Below are 18,932 nucleotides of genomic sequence, written 5' to 3'. Positions count from 1 at the left end.
AAGAACAAAATGCTATTTTTTCAAACAACACAAAACAGCACTTGTTTTTTAGTGACACTTGGTGGTGGTGGTTATATGCCATGGAGTCAGTTCCGACTCATAACGACCCTGTACAGGGTTTCTGAGGCTATAAATCTTTATGGGAGCAGAAAGCCTCATCTTTCTCCCATGGAACAGCTGGTAGTTTTGAAGGTTAGCAGCTCGATTCGTAACCACTACGCTACCAAAAGCAATGATATCTTTATAATTAATCTTAGACAGGAGATTAAGTATATCTTTCCATAAATGAAAACTTTCATAGAAAACACGTCGGTGAGCTGTTGACCTTGTGGTTGAGGGCTTATCCTATAGCACCACACCATAGAGTTGAGAAATTTCCTAGGAAGTGGGTCAAAAGATACAGAGGCTAGAAAATTAGAGATAGAAGATAAGCATGCCAGAGAACCAGTCTAACATCCGAATAGCAGTAAAGAACAGAGGAAATGGAGGGGAGAAAACGTGTTTCTAAAATCTAGAACATTTCTCAGAACTGGAGGATATGTCTTCCCAGTCAGAAAGGGCCCACATTCTCAGCACAACACAAGGCAAGAGAGCCACACTGAACCAGCTATGGCATTGCAACTTCACAACTCTGGAAGCTTCCAAAAAGAAAGAAGCAGTTTCATGCAAAGATTGAAGAAACCATAGCACAGGTCTTTACTTCCACTCCAGTGGGGAAGTCTCTAACTTAGAGATCGCTGACCAGGGAAGGTTACTATTTTCCACTTTTGAAATAATCCAATACATATCATTTTCCAATTTTCTTGACAATAAAACCTTCTATTTACAATCTGATCTATCCATAGTTATGTGCTATAATAAATTTATTTAAAAATAAACAAATCCATTGCCAAGGAGCCGATTCCAGACCTTGTAAGACTGGGAATAACAGCCCCCACAAATTTGCCAAGGTTGTAATCTTTCCGGAGTCCTGGTGTGGCGCTATAGGATAAGCACAGGACTGCTAACCATTCAAACTCACCAACCACTCCTCGGAAACCCTATAGCTGCTGTAAGTCAGAGCCAACTCAATGGCATTGAACAGTAACAAACTTGATGGAAGAAGGCTGCCACATCTTTCTCCTGACCTCTGACCTTTTAGTTAGCAGCCAATTAGCTGCTCTAACAACTGCTACAACAAATTTTATTGGTTTCAGCCTAAAAACGGTGATTTTTTTTGAACCCATGTCACCAAGAGACTTTACTGTATTTGTTAAACCAATAAATGAACAAATGAATGCATGTCAGGTATTAATGGAAGGCCACAACGTCCTGGGGCAGCGCGTAGAAGCACTGGTACACAAAGTCAGTCTGAACTGTAAGACTGGCGGTTCAAACCCACCAGCCACTCCTCGGAAATCCTATACAGGGTCACTATGAGTCTGAACCAACTCCACGGCACTTAATAACAACCACATGGAGAGGCTACAGCCCTATTGTGGTCCTGTAGGGTAAGCATTGGACTGTCAACCACCAGGTGTGTGTGTGTGTTGGGGAGGGGGGTCGAAACTCATCACCGGCTCTCGGAAACCCTATACGAGATCGCTATGCTCAGAACCCACTCAACTGCACAAAACAACAACAACATGGAGGCTGCATGGAAAGAAGACACCAGAATATCTACTTCTCCAAACCACACCTCCTGAAACCCTACCTCCTTCCAGAGATATCCTTCAGATTTAACTCAAATATCACCTCCTCCAGGAAGCCTTTCCTCATACTCCCTACACCCACCCACCCCCACCCATACACACCCATACACACACACACACACACACACACACACACACACGGCACTAGCAGCTCCCAACTGCTTGCTCTATATTCCCGTTCTTAGCCCATCTTGCTCGTTAGTTTGTTATTACAGTCTCCCACTTAAAAGGCACTTCTGAGGATCTGGGCACCCCTCTGGGCCTCAGTTTTCTCAGCAAAATCAGACGTGCATTGTGTTACTCACTTCCCCGTGACTCCACAGCCTTCACGTACTCATTGTCTGCCAGACGCTAAAAGCTCCTAACATATTAACTCACTTCCAACAAATGCACGAGTTAAGCGCACCTATTTTGCAGATGAAAAAACCAAGGGCTAGACAGGTTAAGCAACTTATCCAAGGCCCGATAACTGACAGAATTCAAACTCATAACGGCCTCCGGGCATTTCCGTCCTGTTTTACTGGCCGAGCGGACCCAAGGCCCGGAGCGCCCAGTGTCCAGGCTCTAGACAGCGTTCCTCCAGGGCACATCGCGCCCGCCCCACGGCCCTCGGCGCTGAGCTCCGGGTCACACTCAGAGAGCAGCTAGACTGGTTGCCCGCCATCCCCCGCACCGGCCCGGAGGCCCCTGCCCTCGCCCCCGTGCCGCCTCTAGCAGATTAACGCCCATCCCCCTTGGCGCACAAGTCAGCCGCGCCTGCCAACCCCAGAACACCCACAGCCAACAACGCAGCAAGGGCGCGTCTACTCGGTCCCCGAGGCTCCGGGAATTGGGGCCGGCGCAGGCCTCTGGTTCGGGGGACGCGATGCGGGCGCTGGATCCGGAACCCGCAGGAGACGGGAAGGCAACGCGGCGTCTACCCTCCTCGGGCCCCGAGGGCCCCGCGGGCAGAAGCCGGTGAGCAGCCTTCGGCAGCCGGAACGCTGCTCCACGTGCCTAGAGCTTCCAGGTCGGGGAGCTTGCCGTGTATCTGCACGACTTCCCGGTTTTACAACAGCAAACACTGAGCGCGGGGAGCTGAACTACCCCGGCAGAAGCTACCCCGCACTTGCAGCCCGCCGGCCCCCGGCGCGCACTTACCTCCCTCGGGCGGACAGGCGCTGCAGCCGCTACACACGGCCGCGAAGAGCCAGAGGAGTGGGTAGAGGCTCGAGGTCCGGCGCTCCAGGGTGCAGGGCTGGCTGGCCCCCCGAGCGTGCCGGGGAGCGGCGAGCGGGGCGCGCGAGACGACGCTCCGGGGAGGCTGCGGGGCCCGCGTGGGGAGAAAGCCTGGACCCCGGGTCGCGGGGGCCGCTGCAACGATCGAGGAGCGAGCCGGGCCGCAGGACGAGAGAGAGGGGCGGGCGGCGAGGACCAGGGCACAGGAGTAGGCGATAGCGATGGGAGCTGAAGCAGAGGCAGCGACTGGAGGGCGGCTGGAGTCTGCAGCTGCGACCCAGGCAGGAACACAAGATCGGGCGGGGCTGTGGCCGGCGGGGCGCGCGTAGTCGCCCCCTGGTGGCCGTTTCCGCTGCTGCTGCTGCCTCCGTGCAGTGCCTCCAGCCTCAGGTGCGCGGTACGTAGGAAGTTGCGAGGTCTAACACGTAGAGTAATATCCTGCGCCCAGGGGGCACCCTTCCAGGTGAGTTATTTGAGAAGGGATGTCCAACTGACTTCTTGTTGTTGTTAGGTGCCATCGAGTCGGTACCGACCCATAGCGACCTTAAGCACAGCAGAACGAAACACTGCCAGATACTGGGCCAGCCTCACTACTGATGCCACGCTTGAGTCCATCGATGCTGCCACTTGGCCAATCCATCTCGTTGGGGGGGTCTTCCTCTTTCTCTCTGACTCTCCACCTTGCCAAACATGATATCCTTCTCCAGCAACTGCTCCCTCCTGACAATATGTCTGAAGTGTGAGACACGAAGTTTGGCCATCTTGGCCTCCAAGGAGCACTCTGGCTGCTCTTCTTCCTAAACGGATCTATTGGTTCTTTTGGACTAGGAAGATGGAAAACAGAAATTGCTCCATTACTCTACACTGTTCTATGGAGTGAGACGTGCAGGAGGCAATGAGAGTTTGTAAAGACAAACCTGCCTGTTTGGGCGGTTCAGGAAGGCATCTCTGAGGAAGAGACACTCGCATTGAGCTCTGTAAGATGAACAGGTGTCCCTTCAGTGGCCTTAGCAGAGAGATGTGGGGCATCGTGGTCATTGGTCACCTCACACACCATCGCACAAAGCTGTTTCGACTTCATTGAAGAGTTCTGGGTGTTGGAAAGGAAAATAAATAAATAAATAGAAGAAGAAAAATCAATCAGGCTGAAGCTGAAGAAAATTAAAACAAATGCATGAGAACCAAAATATAACCTTAAACATACTCGACCTGAATGTAGCAATCATGGCAAAACCGATTTGATGCATTAGACACTAAAGACCAGAAGAGTTGTGGGATGACATCAAGAAAACTACACATGAAGAAATCAGAAGGTCATTAAGAAAGAAGGAAAAGACCAAAATGGATGTCAGAAGAGATTCTAAAACTTGCTCTCCAGTATAGAGCTGCTAAAGGTAAAGAACAAGGCTCCAGAAATTGATGGAATACAAGTTGAAATCTTTCAACAAACTGATGCAGCTCTGTGGGCACTCATTCATCTATGCCAAGTAATTTAGAAAACAGCTACCTGGCCAACTGATTGGAAGAGATCCATACTTGTACCCATTCCAAAGACAGGTGACCCACTCGATGACACCTAACAACAATAACATACACATGGATCTCACCAGATGGCATATACAGAAATCAAACTGACTACAACTGTGGATATGATGGAAAAGCTCCATATCATCAGCCAAAGCCAGGCCAGGAGCAGACTGGAACAGACCATCAATTGCTCATATTCAACTTCATGCTGAGGCTGAAGAAAACTAAAACAAGTCCATGACAGCCGAAATTTGACCTTGATCATATCCCAGTTGAATATAGAGATCATCTCAAGAACAGATTTGATGCATTAGACACTAATGACTAAAGACTAGAAGAGTTGTGGGATGACATCAAGAACATCATACATGGAGAAAGCAAAAGGTCATTAAGAAGACAAGAAAGAAGGAAAAGGTCAAAATGAATGTCAGAAGAGACTCTGAAACTTGCTCTTCAGCATGGAGATGCTAAAGCAAATGGAAGAAATAAAGACGTGAACGAGCTGAACAGAAAATTTCAAAAGACAACTCGAGAACACAAAATCAAGTGTCATAAAGAAATGTGCAATAACCTTGGACACGAAGTTAGAAAACCAAAAGGGAAGAAACAGTCAGCATTTCTCAAGCTGGAAGACCTGAAGGAAAAATACAAGCCTCAGCTTGCAGTATTGAAGGCACAAAGAATGTAGAAAGCATCAAAAGAAGATGGAAAGAATACAGTCACTATACCACAAAGAAATGGACAATGCTCAATCATTTCAAGAGATAGCATATGACCAAGAGTCAATGGTATTGAGGAAGACATTCAAGCTGCACTGAAGGCATTGGAAAAGAACAATGTTCCAGGAATTGATGAAATACAATTGATGGAACTATTTTTTAAAACTGATGCAGCCCCCATCCAGAATCTTCTGAGAAGGGAAATTTCCACTTGAAAGGACAAGCAGACCAGCCTGGAGCGGCTAGAAGAACAGAAGATACTTCTTGAAAGAAAGACCAACGGTAAAACTAAAAAAAAAAACAATAATGGCAGTCTGATTGACTACTAAGCAAGTTGTTCACTGGGGAGCCCATCAAGGCAACTGGTCAGGTCCCCTCAGGGTAAACCCCCTTCCAAGACTGAAACTCAAGGGTAACACACAAGCATGTTACTAACCTTGTTACTAAACCAAGTTGGTGATCGTTAAAAGGAAGTGGAGGAAAAAGAGCAATGAAGTTGTAAGCTTAAGTTCAACCACATTCAATAGACTCCTGTCAATCTGGATTGAGACCTGGTTGACCAACAGTATGATAAGACCTGAGGACTCCTGGGCCCAGGGACAGAGGCATGGTCACAGAGGACTAGAGCACAGTGTGAAGTGTCCAGCTGATATGAAGTGAGGAGAGATGCACAAGAACACCCATACTTGCAGATAGTACCCACTTGACCTGGCTTCAGTGACTGGATGATCAGAACTCCACTAGAGAAAGAAAGAAGAAGAAAAAAGTAATCTGCTACGATATGATGAGCTTAACCTGTGCTTGTGGATGCAGTAGATCAAAGGAGGGAACAAATATTTACAGCAAGGATCATTCCCACTCCCTTGGTACACAGGGTCAGCAAGGATGGGCAACTTAGACATTGGCTAACCAAAAATGGGGGAGGCTACAAAGGCAAGAAGTGACTGGCTTACAAGTTTTCAATAGGGAATTTAGTTCCAGAGGGTGTGGGGAAAGGTAGAATCTCCACTGAGTGATTTCCAACCTGTCTGGATAGGACTGATGAAAGGAGATGGGGATAAGACTTTTGTGGTTCAATAGTGAATGACTGCTATCAGGACTGACTGTGAGTGTGGGGAAGGTAAAGGTAGACATTTTGTAACAAAAGGATGGAAGTGGTAGATTTTGCAGTCCAGGAATAGAGGTCCCTGGGACCATAAAGTGGAGTGCAGGACCCTATGTAGAGAAGCAGTGACGCCAGAGATGGAGGCAGAGACGATGATGTCAAAAGATGGAGCAGTTGGGGACTCTAGATGCAGGGAGGAAGAGGGGCTGTGTGCTGACAGCCCGGGGCAGGCTTGTGGCTTTTACCCTTTGGTTGTTTGATGATGCATGCAAGGGATTGTAATCATTGCAATTAAACAAATAAGATAGGATGAATGTAAAGCTAATGTTCTCCCATGTAAACAATCACATAATTCACAATAAAAGCTTAAAAAAAGAACACTAAGGCAGCACTGGAGGCACTAATTCATCTCTGCCAAGAAATTTGGATGACAACTACTTGACCAACTAATTGGAAGAGATCCATATTTGTGTCCATTCCAAAGAGAGGTGACTCAACAAAACGCAGAAATCATTGGACAATATCATTCATATCACATGCAGGTAAAGTTCTGCTAAAGACAATTAAAAAATGGTTGCATTAGTACATTGACAGGGAACTTCCAGAGGTTCCAGATGGGTTTCGAAGAGGCAGTGGAATGAAGGATATCATTGCTGATCTCTGCACTCCCTCCAGGAATGCGGTACTGCCTTGGGCTTACTATTTTCCAAGATAGATACAGTTCTAATCATTTCCACTTGACTTTTCCTGCCCTTATTCCATATTTCAGGGTTCCAGTGTGGGGGTTTGGCCAATTATGCATTCTGGAACTGGAAGAATCATTACAGTATGATCTCAGGGACACACTGGGCTCACTGTGACACAGACCTAAGCTTGTTGCTGTTGTTAAATGCTGTCAAGTTGGTTCCGACTCATAGCGACGCTATATAGCAACCCTCTCCCTACGCCTATGGCCTTATGAGGAGTTCCTTCTGATCAGTTGACTTAGGAAGAGAAAGCTCATGCTTGGTTTACAGATACCACTCAGAAGAAGACAGCAGCAGTACTAGAGTCCCTTCCGGGACTTTTCCTAAAGGACAGTGGTGGAGGGAACTCCTGCCAATGAGAGGAACACTGCACCTGGTGGTTCACTTTGCTATGAAGCAGAAATGGCCAGATGTGTGACATTTCAATCCAGAGGTTTGACTAGATGGCCAGGGACTTAGAAAGAACATGATTGGAAAAATTGGTAACAAAGAGATGTGAGGAAGAGGTATGTGGACAGACCCCTCTGAAGGTGCACCAAGTGTGCACCAAAGGTTTGCCTTTAGCAAGTGAACAAGATACCATGCTCTGTGGAGACAAGTCAACCTTTTCCTCCATCCATTCCCACCAGTCACTCCTTGGAAATCCTATATGTTTTTGTTGTTGTTATGTGCCGTGGAGTCGGTTCCGACTCATAGCGACCCTGTACAGGGTTTCCGAGGCTGTAAATCTTTATGGGAGCAGAAAGCCTCATCTTTCTCCCGCGGAACAGCTGGTAGTTTTGAACTGCTGACCCTGAGGTTCACAGCCTGATTTGTAACCACTGCAAAATCCTATATAGGGTGGCTATAAATCGGATGGCTTCAAACGGCCAAACTGTCAGGTAATATATGGGATGCTCTGTACATCTCTGTATTTTTCTCAAAACTACATTTCTCTAACAGGCACTGAAATATGAGAATGCCGATTCTTGGAATGCTGGGAATGCTGGTTCTGGATGGAACACCTTTCTGAGCGTCAGTTCCCCACTTCGTAAAGTGGGAGCCCACATATGAAATGGCCTGTAGCAGCTTTCAATAGTTTTCTTCCATGGACCCGCGATTCTTTCATCGTTGGAGCGGAGGCCAGGCCCTGGAGGCACTCAGGCTTTGGGGTGGGGACGGAGGGAGGTCCGCAGGATGGAGACAGAGCCCAGCTCCGTGTAGACGGGTTTGCAGCGGGTTACGGCCACAGAGCAGCGGCAGGGAGGCACCGCCCCCAGGTGGCCACAGTCGGTATCACGACCAAGGGAAACGAAAATTCAAATCCAAACTTATGTGAGGATAGATATTAATTCTTAACATTTAGGAACGTTCCCTTTTTGAAGAACTGAATTTCCACTGTAGGTATTGTTTTCGCAGTTACATGCGGTGGCAGGAACGAGAATCGCCGGGCTAGTAGTGGGCATGCGCGAATTTATGAAGGCGGGGCCACTAAGCCCGAAGCATCCGTGTCATCACACTAATATAGTCTGAGAGGAACAGCCATTAAGCAGAAGGTAGCGTGGCCGAGTGGTCTAAGGCGCTGGATTTAGGCTCCAGTCATTTCGATGGCGTGGGTTCGAATCCCACCGCTGCCATATTCTTTATGCTTGTACTTTTTAAATCCTTAAATCGTTCTCTCTCTTCGTGTTGTCCTCTTCATCCGTTTCAACACCCTTATCCCTTTTTCTACTTTTTGACTATATTTTTTAATTGATAGGAAGAGGAGAAGAAGAACTGCAGCCTAGGACCTCATTTTCCAGACTCATCCCACAAACCTCTTTCACCTGCTGAAGCCTCTAGAACTCCCTCGCAAAATCCCCACAGGCTGCGTAGATCTTTAACCCTTTGAGGCTTGAGGCAGTAGAGAGCTGGCCACCTTTACCTCCCCCAAACAGAAGTGGACGTGGGAATAGTTTTAGCTCTGATCTGATTCAGGCAGGGTCCCTTTCTGGCTTGTTCCATGTCCTTCGGAGGGTTCCAGCTGAGTTCCAGGAATCTCCACAGGTAAAAAGGTGTCAGGTGACCCTGTGAAGGAGTCAGACCCCATGTCAGAGTACCAATCTTAAAGTCTTAACTTCTTTATTGGGGCGTTGTTGTTAAGTGCTGTGGGGTCCGTTCCCATTCATAGCGACGCTTTTTTCTGTCAAGGGCCATTTGGACATTTATAACAACATTTATGGGCCCTACAAAATTATTAACTTAAAAATTAGCTTGTTATATTTGGATGACTGGAACGTCAGTTGCCTTGGCAAGTCCAGACCAAGTGATTTTGCAGGCCTTATATGGCCAATGAGGAGCTCTGGTAGTGTAGTGGTTACAAATCGGGCTGTGAACCGCAAGGTCAGCAGTTCGAAACCACCAGATGTTCTGTGTGAGATGGATGAGGCTTTCTGTTTTCGTAAAGATTTACAGCCTGCAAAACCCTGTACTGGGACACTATGAGTGGGAACCACAGTACACCATCACCTGTTGCCTCTGTAGAAGAATTGATGCATTTGAGTTATGCTGGTGGAGGAGAATATTCAAAGTATCACGGACTGCTAGAAGAACATCTTGGAAGAAGTACATCCGGAATGGTCCTTAGAAGCTTCGGTCTCTCATACTTCGGACACATTATCATGAGGGACCAGTCCCTGGAGAAGTACATCATGGCTGGTGAAGTAGAGGCCCAGGCAATAAAAGAGGGAGACCCCAACGAGATGGATTGACCCAGTAGCTGCAGCAATGGGTTCAAGTGTAGCAACGATTGTGAGGCTGGCACAAGACTTGGCAATGTTTTGTTCTGTTGTGCATAAGGTTGCTATGAGTTGGTACCAACAGCAAGAGCAACAGTTGCCTCCAGAAATGACTACCTCCCTTGACACGAGACCAGAAGAGCTGGATAGTGCCTGGTCAAAGATGACATGAAAGAATCCAGATTTTAAAAGGGGCAAATACAGAACAGAATTTCACATTCTCATGGACTCGACTTTCTGGAGCCATGGAAGGTAGATGAACCCTTAAAACTATTGCTCTGATATAGTCTTTAAACCTTAAAACAAAAATATCCCCTGAAGTCGTCTTGGAATGAAACACTAGTTTGGCTTGATGGGTGAAAAATGCCTGTCTTGAGCATTGTGTCTTGACCATCTCTCTGGGGTGAGGCGGACAGCAGCAGTTTGAAAGATTAGTTAGGAATCTTAGGAGCCGAGAGTTTATGTTAATGAGGGGAAAACAACTCAGAAAAGGAAGGTGAAATGGTTGCAAAACTCAACAAAACACAGGATATATCTTTTGCTGTTTAAATTCTCAGTAACAACAACAACAACAAAATAAATAGAATGTATAGGGGAAAATAAAAGTGATGCCGAGTTTTTGCTTAGACCACTGAATGGCTGGTGGTTTTTCTCCATGAAATGGAATATAAGAGAAAATCAGATCTGAAGGAAAGATGATGAGATCAGTTTGATTCATTTTGAGTTTGAAATACTTATGTCACATTGAGATTGAGTAGGAGTTCTGGAGGTCAAACAATACAGATATTGGAAGCATTGGAGACGAAGGACATGGGAATGAATGAAGTAGCCCAGAAAGAGCACACAAGGTAAGAAGCGGAATTAAGATAGAGTTCTGACCTCCATAACCTTAAGGGGCAGACAGTGGGAAAGGGCCAGAGAAAGATGTAAGCAAAAAAGATGTCACAGAGCCAAGGAGAGTTTCAAGAAGGAGCAAGTAGCAAATCATCACTACTGCCAGAGGGCTTGACTTGAAAGTCTGAAAAGTATTTGCCCTTTTAAAAATCTGGATTATTTTATGCCATCTTTCATCAGGCACTATCCAGCATTTCTGGTCTCGTGTCAAAGGAGGCAGAAAAATGTCCATTGCCTTTATTTATGATTTATAGATTGGGTCATTGATGACATCAGTGAAAGTTATTTTGGAATGGGCTGAAGAGTGAATGGAAAAAGAGAAAAATGAATGCGTGAGTGTGGACAATTCATCAAGAAGTTTGAGTCTGAAGAGGAAGAGAGAGAACGTAGTGGGAAGGTAATGGAGAGTCGAGGGTGGATACTGTTAAGGACTTTCATCAAGTAATACCTTCAATGTATCCTTCCCATTTTCATCACAGTATTGCTGCTAAGATGAGGGAGACTTGAGGATGTTTTAGATGCCTGACGTTGGTCTACAATTGGGAATAGTTTGTGCCCACAACAGAAAGCTTGATGTTTCTTTCTGGTCAGCTTTGTCACCTGGGGTTGCCCTAACGGACAACTCTATTTTCTACATTCATGATGCATCTGTTCAGTTTCGCCAAGTAATTTTGGACCTCTCTCTACTTGACCTCTCAGGACCTCATGGAGGACTGGTCATTTGGACAGCCTCTAAAATCCTCACAGAGATTTAATTTGTCTGTTGGGTGGAGGTTGTCACCTCCTTTCCAGTCAATAAAAAAACACTTGAAAAGAAAGGAGGCTTCTTGGCATAGTGACCAAGGCTGCCCCAAACCCAGAGTTTAGACAGTCCCCTTTCAGGGTCTGAGAAGAGATGACTTGAAGGACGCACAACAGAACAAAATACTGTCCAGTCTTGTGCCAGCCTCATAATTGTTGAATACATTACCTCTGTCACTTGGTCATACCGTCTCATTGGGGGATCTTCCTCTTTTTTGCTGACCCTCTACTTTACCAAGCAGGAGGAACACAGAAAACAGAGATTGCTTCTTAGTTTTGGAGCTTAAAAAGCTGAGATAAGGCAGTAGACAAAAATCTGTAAGATTCTGTGGTCAGACAAGAGAGAGAGAAGTACAGATGCAAGTGTGTTGCTGAGCAAAGACGAACCAAAGACTGCCAGCCTTTGAGATTCTGAGAGAACTAAGTGGGTCCCATAGTTCACCCCAAGCCCTGGCATGATTTGGTGTAGAAGAGGAGAAATCACCATGAGGTGTGTTTAGGCCAATGGGCAACTCCTCCCAAGTATCCCAGCTTTATTCGTAGTTACATAACTCAGTTCCTCATCTGTAAAATGGGAATGATAAACCAATTCTTAATGGTGGTCCTAACAGTTAAAATAAGATTACACAGGTGAAAGTCCTTTCAAACTGTCAAGCATTGTTGCTGGTAAGTGCCTTCGAGTCGATTCCAACTCATAGCGAGCCTGTATACAGTTTCCAGGGAGTGGCTGGTGAGTTTGAACTGCCAACCTTGCAGTTCAGACCAACCTTGAGGTCAAGTGCTTATCCTATGGTGCCACACCACAAAATATTATTATTGATATTTTTTAAAAAGTCAGATACATACATGCAACCCAGTCTAGCAAAGAAGCACACTTTGTTTATTCATCCTTCATTGATCAGAAATGGACACAGCCTGTGATAGCCATGTTGGTTTTGATTGTCTATTTGCTCCACTCCACCAGGGCTCCTTTAGGTGTGGGATGGTTTTCTTCTCTGCCATGATCAATAGTTTGCTTGGCTAGGTCGATGTGTGCATGTTGTATGTATGTGGGTGTATTTTACACAGTGGTATTTTAGTACCCAATACCACATAGCGTAGTGGTTACGAATCAGGTTGTGAACCTTAAGGTCAGCGGTTCGAAACTACCAGCCGCTCCGCAGGAGAAAGATGAAGCTTTCTACTCCCGTAAAGATTTACACCCTTGGAAACCCTGTACAGAGTTGCTATGGGTCAGAACCGACTCGATGGCACTTAACAACAACACCACCACCACCACATGTGGGCTAATGCGTCAGACTGCAAAGTTGTTTGAACTGCAAGGTTGTTGGTTCAAGCTTACCAGCTGCTCCTTGGAAACCCTACATAGGGTCGCTATGGGTAGGAATCGACTCGATGGCACTTAACAACAACAACCACATCAACATGAGAGGAAGACGCTGTTTGTGTGGACAGCAGGGCTGGGTTAAGAAACTGCAGTCCTCTGCATTAAAACACAGGATGGTGTTATCACTGCCCCTCCTTAAAAAAAAATGAAGCAATACTAAACCACAAAATATGACCCCAGAGTTCAGCTCCCCCCGCCCCATTATAGCTATTTTTATTGTTGTTAAGTGCTGTCGAGTCAGTTCCGACCCGTAGCGACCATGTATAGGAGTTCCAAGGAGCAAATGGTGAGCTTGAACCACCAACCTTGTGGTTCAAATGACTTTTGAGTCCAGCGCATTAACACACAGTACCACTATAGCTATATTGATGCTTTTTGAAAATGTCCAATCGGTAAGGATTTTCGTTTCCTTTTTACTTTTTTGATTCTCCTGTGGGTGACACAAAATGGTTTTTACTCAACTACTAACTTAAAAACTGCCCATTCAAGCACATCCCGTGTCACCACAGAAGAAAGAGCTGCAGGTCTGTTCCCACAAAGGGTGGTGTGTTTTTGTTGTTCTTAGGTGCCATCAAGTCAATTCGGACTCACAGCAACCGTATGTACAACAGAATGAAATACTGCCAGCTCTTGCACCAGCTTCACAATTGTTGCATCTGAACCCATTGCCTCTGTAGCTGTGTTAATCCATCTCATAAGGGGATGCTCCTCTTTTTCGCTGACCCTCCACTTTACCAAGTACGACGTCCTTCTGCAGGGACTGGTCTCTCCTGGCAACATGTCCAAAGTACAAGACTATAATTCTCACCTTCTTTGCTTCAAAGGAGCATTTTGGCTGTACTTCTTCCAAGATAGATTTGTTTGGTACTTTAAATATTATTCAACGTCATCATTCAAATGTATTGATATTTCTATGGTCTTTCTTATCCACTGTCCAAATTTCACATGCATATGGGGTGACTGAAAACATCATGGATTGGGTAAGGAAGGAGCACCTCAGCCCTCAAACTGCTAACTTGGCTTTTGAACATTTCTCTCTTTCTTTTTTTTAACGTAAGAAAAGGCATCCCGTTTAATCATAGAGGTAGGCAGGGATTTCCAGGCAGTGGCCTGTTTATGAGGGGCCATGCTCTTTGGAGTGTGCATCGCATTTCTTCAAGATGGGTTCCATCTTGAAGTCCTCTGATAAGGACAGACCAAACTTATTGCAGGATGTCAAGCATGTGTAGTTCTTCAGACTCCTGTTCAATCCCCTCCCAAGGGCTAGTGTGCTCTGCCCTTAGTGGAAGGTTCTTTCTTTTTTTTTTTTTTTAAGGTTTTTACTGTGGATTGAGTGAAAGTTTACAGGGCAGATCATCAGTTTTACATTCAACAAATCATACACCTTGTTTCATTACAATGATTATAATACCTTCTATGTACCATCAGTTAACAATATTTCTCTCTATCCACTTTAGCTCTCTCTTTTCTAAACACTCAGGCATATGTAATAATTTACACCATCAAAGGGCACATTCTGCAAGTCTGCCTCCAGGCTGCCATCTCTTAGCCCTTCTCTTCCCATTAAGGTTCTTGAATACTCTAAAGAGGTCTTTTGCAGCAGGTTTGCCTAATGCAATACATCATTTGATATCTTGACTTCTGCTTCCATGAGCATGGATTGTAGATCCAAGCAAAATGAAGTTTAGACAACTTCTTTTCTCCGTTTATCATGATTTTATTGGTCCAGTTGGGAGGATTTTTGTTTTCCCTAAATTGAGGTGCAATCTATACTGAAGGCTGAGGTCTTTGATCTTCATCAGTTAAGTATTTTAAGTTCTTGTCTTCCAGCAAGCAATGTTATATAATCAACATATCTCAGATTGTTAATGAGTCTTCCTTGGATCTTAATGTCACATTTTTTTCATATAATCCAGTTTCTCGGGTTATTTGCTAAGCATACAGATTGAATGAGTATGATGAAAGGATACAACCCTGGCGCACACCTTTCCTTATTTTAGGACATTTAGTGCCCCCTTGTTCTGTTTGAATGGCTGCCTCTTTCTTGGTCTGTGTACAGGTTCCCCATGAGACAAATAAAGTGTTCTGGAATTTCCATTCTTCACAATGTTATCCATAGTTTGTTGTTATTGTTGTGAAGTGACATCGAGTTGATTCCAACCCACAGCGACCCTGTGTAGGGTTTCCAAGGAGCAGAGGGTGAGCTTGAACCACCGACCTTGCTGTTCAAACGACTTTGTAGTCTGACACATTAGTTCACAGGGGCCACATAATCGAATGTCTTCCAGGGGTGGTGCAGGGCCCAGGGCAGGGGCGGAGCCAGTGTCCAGGGGTGGAGCAGGGCCCAGGGCATGGGTGGAGCCAGTGTCTAAGGGTGGAGCCTGGCCCAGCGCAGGGGCGGAGCCAGTGTGTCCAGGGGTGGAGCAGGGCCCCGGGCAGGGCCAGAGAGGCCGAGTTCACACCCGGAAGGTGAGGTCCTGAGAGAATCCCGTAGGCCGAGGCTGACGGCGGCCCCCGGTCAGAGGCGTTCATCGTTCATCGGCAGCCGCCAGGGGCTGCAGTTCCAGGAGGTGCAGAGCCAAGGCGAGCAGACTAAGGAAGAGCAGCAGCCGCAGGAGAGTCCACACCGTGCAGCCGCTGGGCCGTTCGGACGTGGACTGCACGTAATGCTCCACGACCTCGGCGAAGTTGAACTTGTCCGGAGTGTAGCCAAGCTGAGCGCGGGCTTTGGCGATCTGGAAGGTGTGCGTCACGGCCACGCTGTGCACCTGAGGGGAGAGGCGGGGCAACAAGGGGCACACCTAGTGGGGGTGTGTATTGAGAGTTGGTTTTAAATGGTGGTGTTCAAAAAAGTGATCATGAAATCTGCCTTTGGGAAACTGAAGTCTGTCTGGGAATGAATGAAATCATTTAAATAGTGGTGAGGAGGGATGGGTCTCATTGCAGATCCAGAGGGTGCAATCGAAGCAAAAAAGCCCAGAGGCTAGAATGACCCTGCTTGAGCCCACTGAACAAGCATTGAGCTTCGGCCTTGAATGGGTGAAGGGTGGAGGCGGTGTATAGAAGGTTCCAGGGCTCAGGGTCTCCCCCAGCAGACTTACCTCACTCCGGGTGAGCACCAGCGGCATGCTGCAGATAGGCCTGAGGGCCAGGTACAGATACTCCATCAGTGTGGCTGTGGGGGAGAGGAGCCAATGACCACGTGGTCAGTCATCCCAGAAAGTTCCAAGAGGCACTCAGGGACAAATCAGTTGGGGGACATTGTTCCCTTTCCTAAGGGAGTGTGGTGCTGTAGGATAAGCACTCGACCCCAAGGTTAGTTAGTTTGCACTGCAAGGTCGGCGGTTCAAATCCACCAGCCGTTCCTTGGAAACCTTATACATGGTTGGTATGAGTCAAAACTGACATGACAGCACTTAATAACAGCAAGGGAGGCCTGGTGTGGCACTGTAGGATAAGCACTGGACTGATAATTTAAAGACTGGCAGTTAACAACTAGGGAGTCTTCGCTTTGCAAACATTTCTTGTCACCGGATTCCTTTAACTCAATTCCCAGCACACAATGGGGTACCTTGTTGTCTGTGGAATGTGCCACAGTGACTATTATTAAAGGCTGAAGTTGCTAAATAAATTTCATCAGATTCGAAGTCTCTCACTTCTAATCCAATATGTTTTCTGGAGGAGGAATGAGTTTGGAGCAGTGTTTTGCAAACATGGCTGTACCTGGACCATGAACACAGACTGATGCCACCTTTTCTTTCTTGGTCTGGGGTGTAACTGAGGGCTTCAAAAAGTTCTTGGGAAATGGAATGAAGATAGTGGAATTTTTCCTCAAACTCTTGAAGCTCCCTTTTATGTGTGTGTTGTGTGTGTATTTTAAGTGCCATCAAGTCGGTTCCAACTCATAGTGACCCTGTATAGAGTTTCCAAGGAGTGGCTGGGGAGTTTGAACTGCATTACAGTCCAGTGCTGATCCTACAGTGCCACACCAGGCCTCCATATATATACATATATATTTAGTTGAAAAAGTATTTTATTGTGTTTTGGGTGAAAGTATCTCTCTTTCATCAGTTTCTACACAAGTTATTCAGTGACACTGGTTACATTCTCCATAATGTGTGAACATTCATAATTTCTGTTCTGGTTGTTCCATTTCCATTAATCATTTCTCATCTTTGTTTTTAAAGTAATTGTTGGCCATTTGGTCTCATATAGGTGATTTTTTTTTTTTTTTTTAAGGAGCACAGTAGTCAAAGGTACTGTTATTTATTTTGAGAGCCAATATGTTATTTAGGTTACCTCAGGAGATAGTGTGGTTGGAGGTTTAAAGAATATCTCATGACGGTAGTATTGAGGAGTTCTCTAGTCTCAACTCGTCTGTCAATTTGCCATATTATGGTGGCTTGTGAGTTGCTGTGATTCTGGAAGCTATGCCATGGGTATTTTAAATACCAGCAGGGTCACCCATGGTGGACAGGTTTCAGATGAGCTTCCAGAGGAAAACAGACTAGGAAGAAGGAGAGACGAACTCCTTCCAAATATTTAGTCACTGAAAACCTTATGAAAAACAGAGAAACACTGTCAGATATAGTGCCAGAAGATGAGCCCCTCATGGACTGGCAAAGTGGCAGCAACAATGGACTCAAGTGTGGCAACAATTGTGAGGTTAGTCCAGAACCGAGCAGTATTTCGTTCTGTTGTGCATAGGGTCGTTATGAGTTGGTACAGACTCGATGGCACCTAACAACAACAACAATAACTAGTCTCAACTGGTCCAGTTAAGTCTAGAATTTTTTTAAAAAAGAATTTGAAGTTCTTTTTAGCCTGGGAGCTGAATACATTTTTCTCCCATTTTATCAGTATCGATCTCTTGTGACCCTGATTAGAAGAGTCAGTCCTGGTCTCAAGGTAGATGAGGCTGTGGTTTATGTAAACTATTAGTCAATGGACTCAACTATTTCGAGAATTACGCTATGACCTACAGAGACAAAAATCATAGACAATCTTTCTCCCATTAACCTCTCAATATCTATTTGTGCACCTTTATGGTGGTGACTAGAGGAGCCTGAGCGAGCGGACACCCCCACCCACTTCTGGAGGCCTCTATGGTCCATACACACTGTCTGTGTAGCAAGGCGACTGGCCAGTAGGCCACAGTTTTATTTTTGTTTCAAAGTGGTGGTTTTTGTCTCTGCTTTTATATTACTTCTGTTTTTGGTCCTTTTTATCACACATTTTCCCTGGAGGTTGGAGCTTTTTCTCCCTATGTTACCCAAGAAGAGACAGCAATTGTGGCCACAGAGCCAAGCTACAAGCACTCCCCATAATATTCCACCATTGAGACAAGCGCCAATAACATCTGCTAAGCATTACATGCAAAACTCACCAAGATATATAATAATCAAGCTCTCCAAAATCAAAGACAAGGAGAGAATCCTAAAAGCGGCCAGGAAAAAGAGAAGTGTTACTTACAAAGGCAAGCAAATCAGATTAAGCTCTGACTTCTCAGCAGAAACCATGCAGGCAAGGAGGCAATGAAGAGACATATACAAAACCCTAAAAGAAAAAAAACCTGCCAACTAAGAATCGTCTATCCAGCAAAACTGTCAATCAAATATGATGGGGCAATCAAAATATTCCAGGATAAACAGAAGCTAAGAGATTTTGTCAAAGCCAATCCAGCACTTCAAAACATTCTAAAGGGAGTTCTTTGGACTGAAAACCAACAAGAACAGACAACAACCAGAGATTGACAAGGGTGGAAACACCACCTGAAACTCAGATAACGGATAGCAGAGTCCAGAACAGAACAAAACTACAACGAATTCAAAGGAGCTGGGAGGTCAACCAAAGATCAAAATAGTATCAATGTCAAAAAAGGGAAAAATGCAGGAACAGAGATCCAGGTGGTGAGGAGGTCGGGTAGATTAGCGGATACAATAGACTGTCTTTAATGGAGGGAAAAGTTAATAGACTATAAGGTAACCCCAAAGAAAGTTAATACTTCACAACTTACCATGAAATCAACTTCCAAGCAGAACATGAAAACTAAGAAGAAACCGACAAGAAATAGCACAAAAAACACAAA

At 45.6% G+C, this 18,932-nt stretch overlaps 1 protein-coding gene and 1 non-coding gene across 2 annotated transcripts in view; one reads left to right on the top strand and one right to left on the bottom strand.

Moving 5' to 3' along the window:
- The first annotated feature begins 8,540 nt into the window (after nucleotides 1–8,540).
- Nucleotides 8,541–8,622, top strand: TRNAL-UAG. Its single transcript has one exon. It is a non-coding gene; the product is annotated as a tRNA-Leu (tRNA).
- A 6,750-nt stretch (nucleotides 8,623–15,372) lies between these two features.
- The window catches only part of SDR42E2 (short chain dehydrogenase/reductase family 42E, member 2), a 25,043-nt gene continuing 21,483 nt past the window's right edge, over nucleotides 15,373–18,932 (bottom strand). The window contains exons 11-12 of the mRNA XM_006871941.1: nucleotides 15,946–16,019; nucleotides 15,373–15,612 (exon numbers count right to left, since the gene is read on the bottom strand). Coding sequence (XP_006872003.1) covers nucleotides 15,373–15,612; nucleotides 15,946–16,019 — 314 coding nt within the window. The remainder of the gene's footprint in view (nucleotides 15,613–15,945; nucleotides 16,020–18,932) is intronic.

This window comes from Chrysochloris asiatica, unplaced genomic scaffold (genome assembly GCF_000296735.1).
Source record: "Chrysochloris asiatica unplaced genomic scaffold, ChrAsi1.0 scaffold00178, whole genome shotgun sequence".
NCBI classification, from domain to species: Eukaryota; Metazoa; Chordata; class Mammalia; order Afrosoricida; family Chrysochloridae; genus Chrysochloris; species Chrysochloris asiatica.
This window is presented reverse-complemented; position numbering and strand designations above follow the sequence as displayed.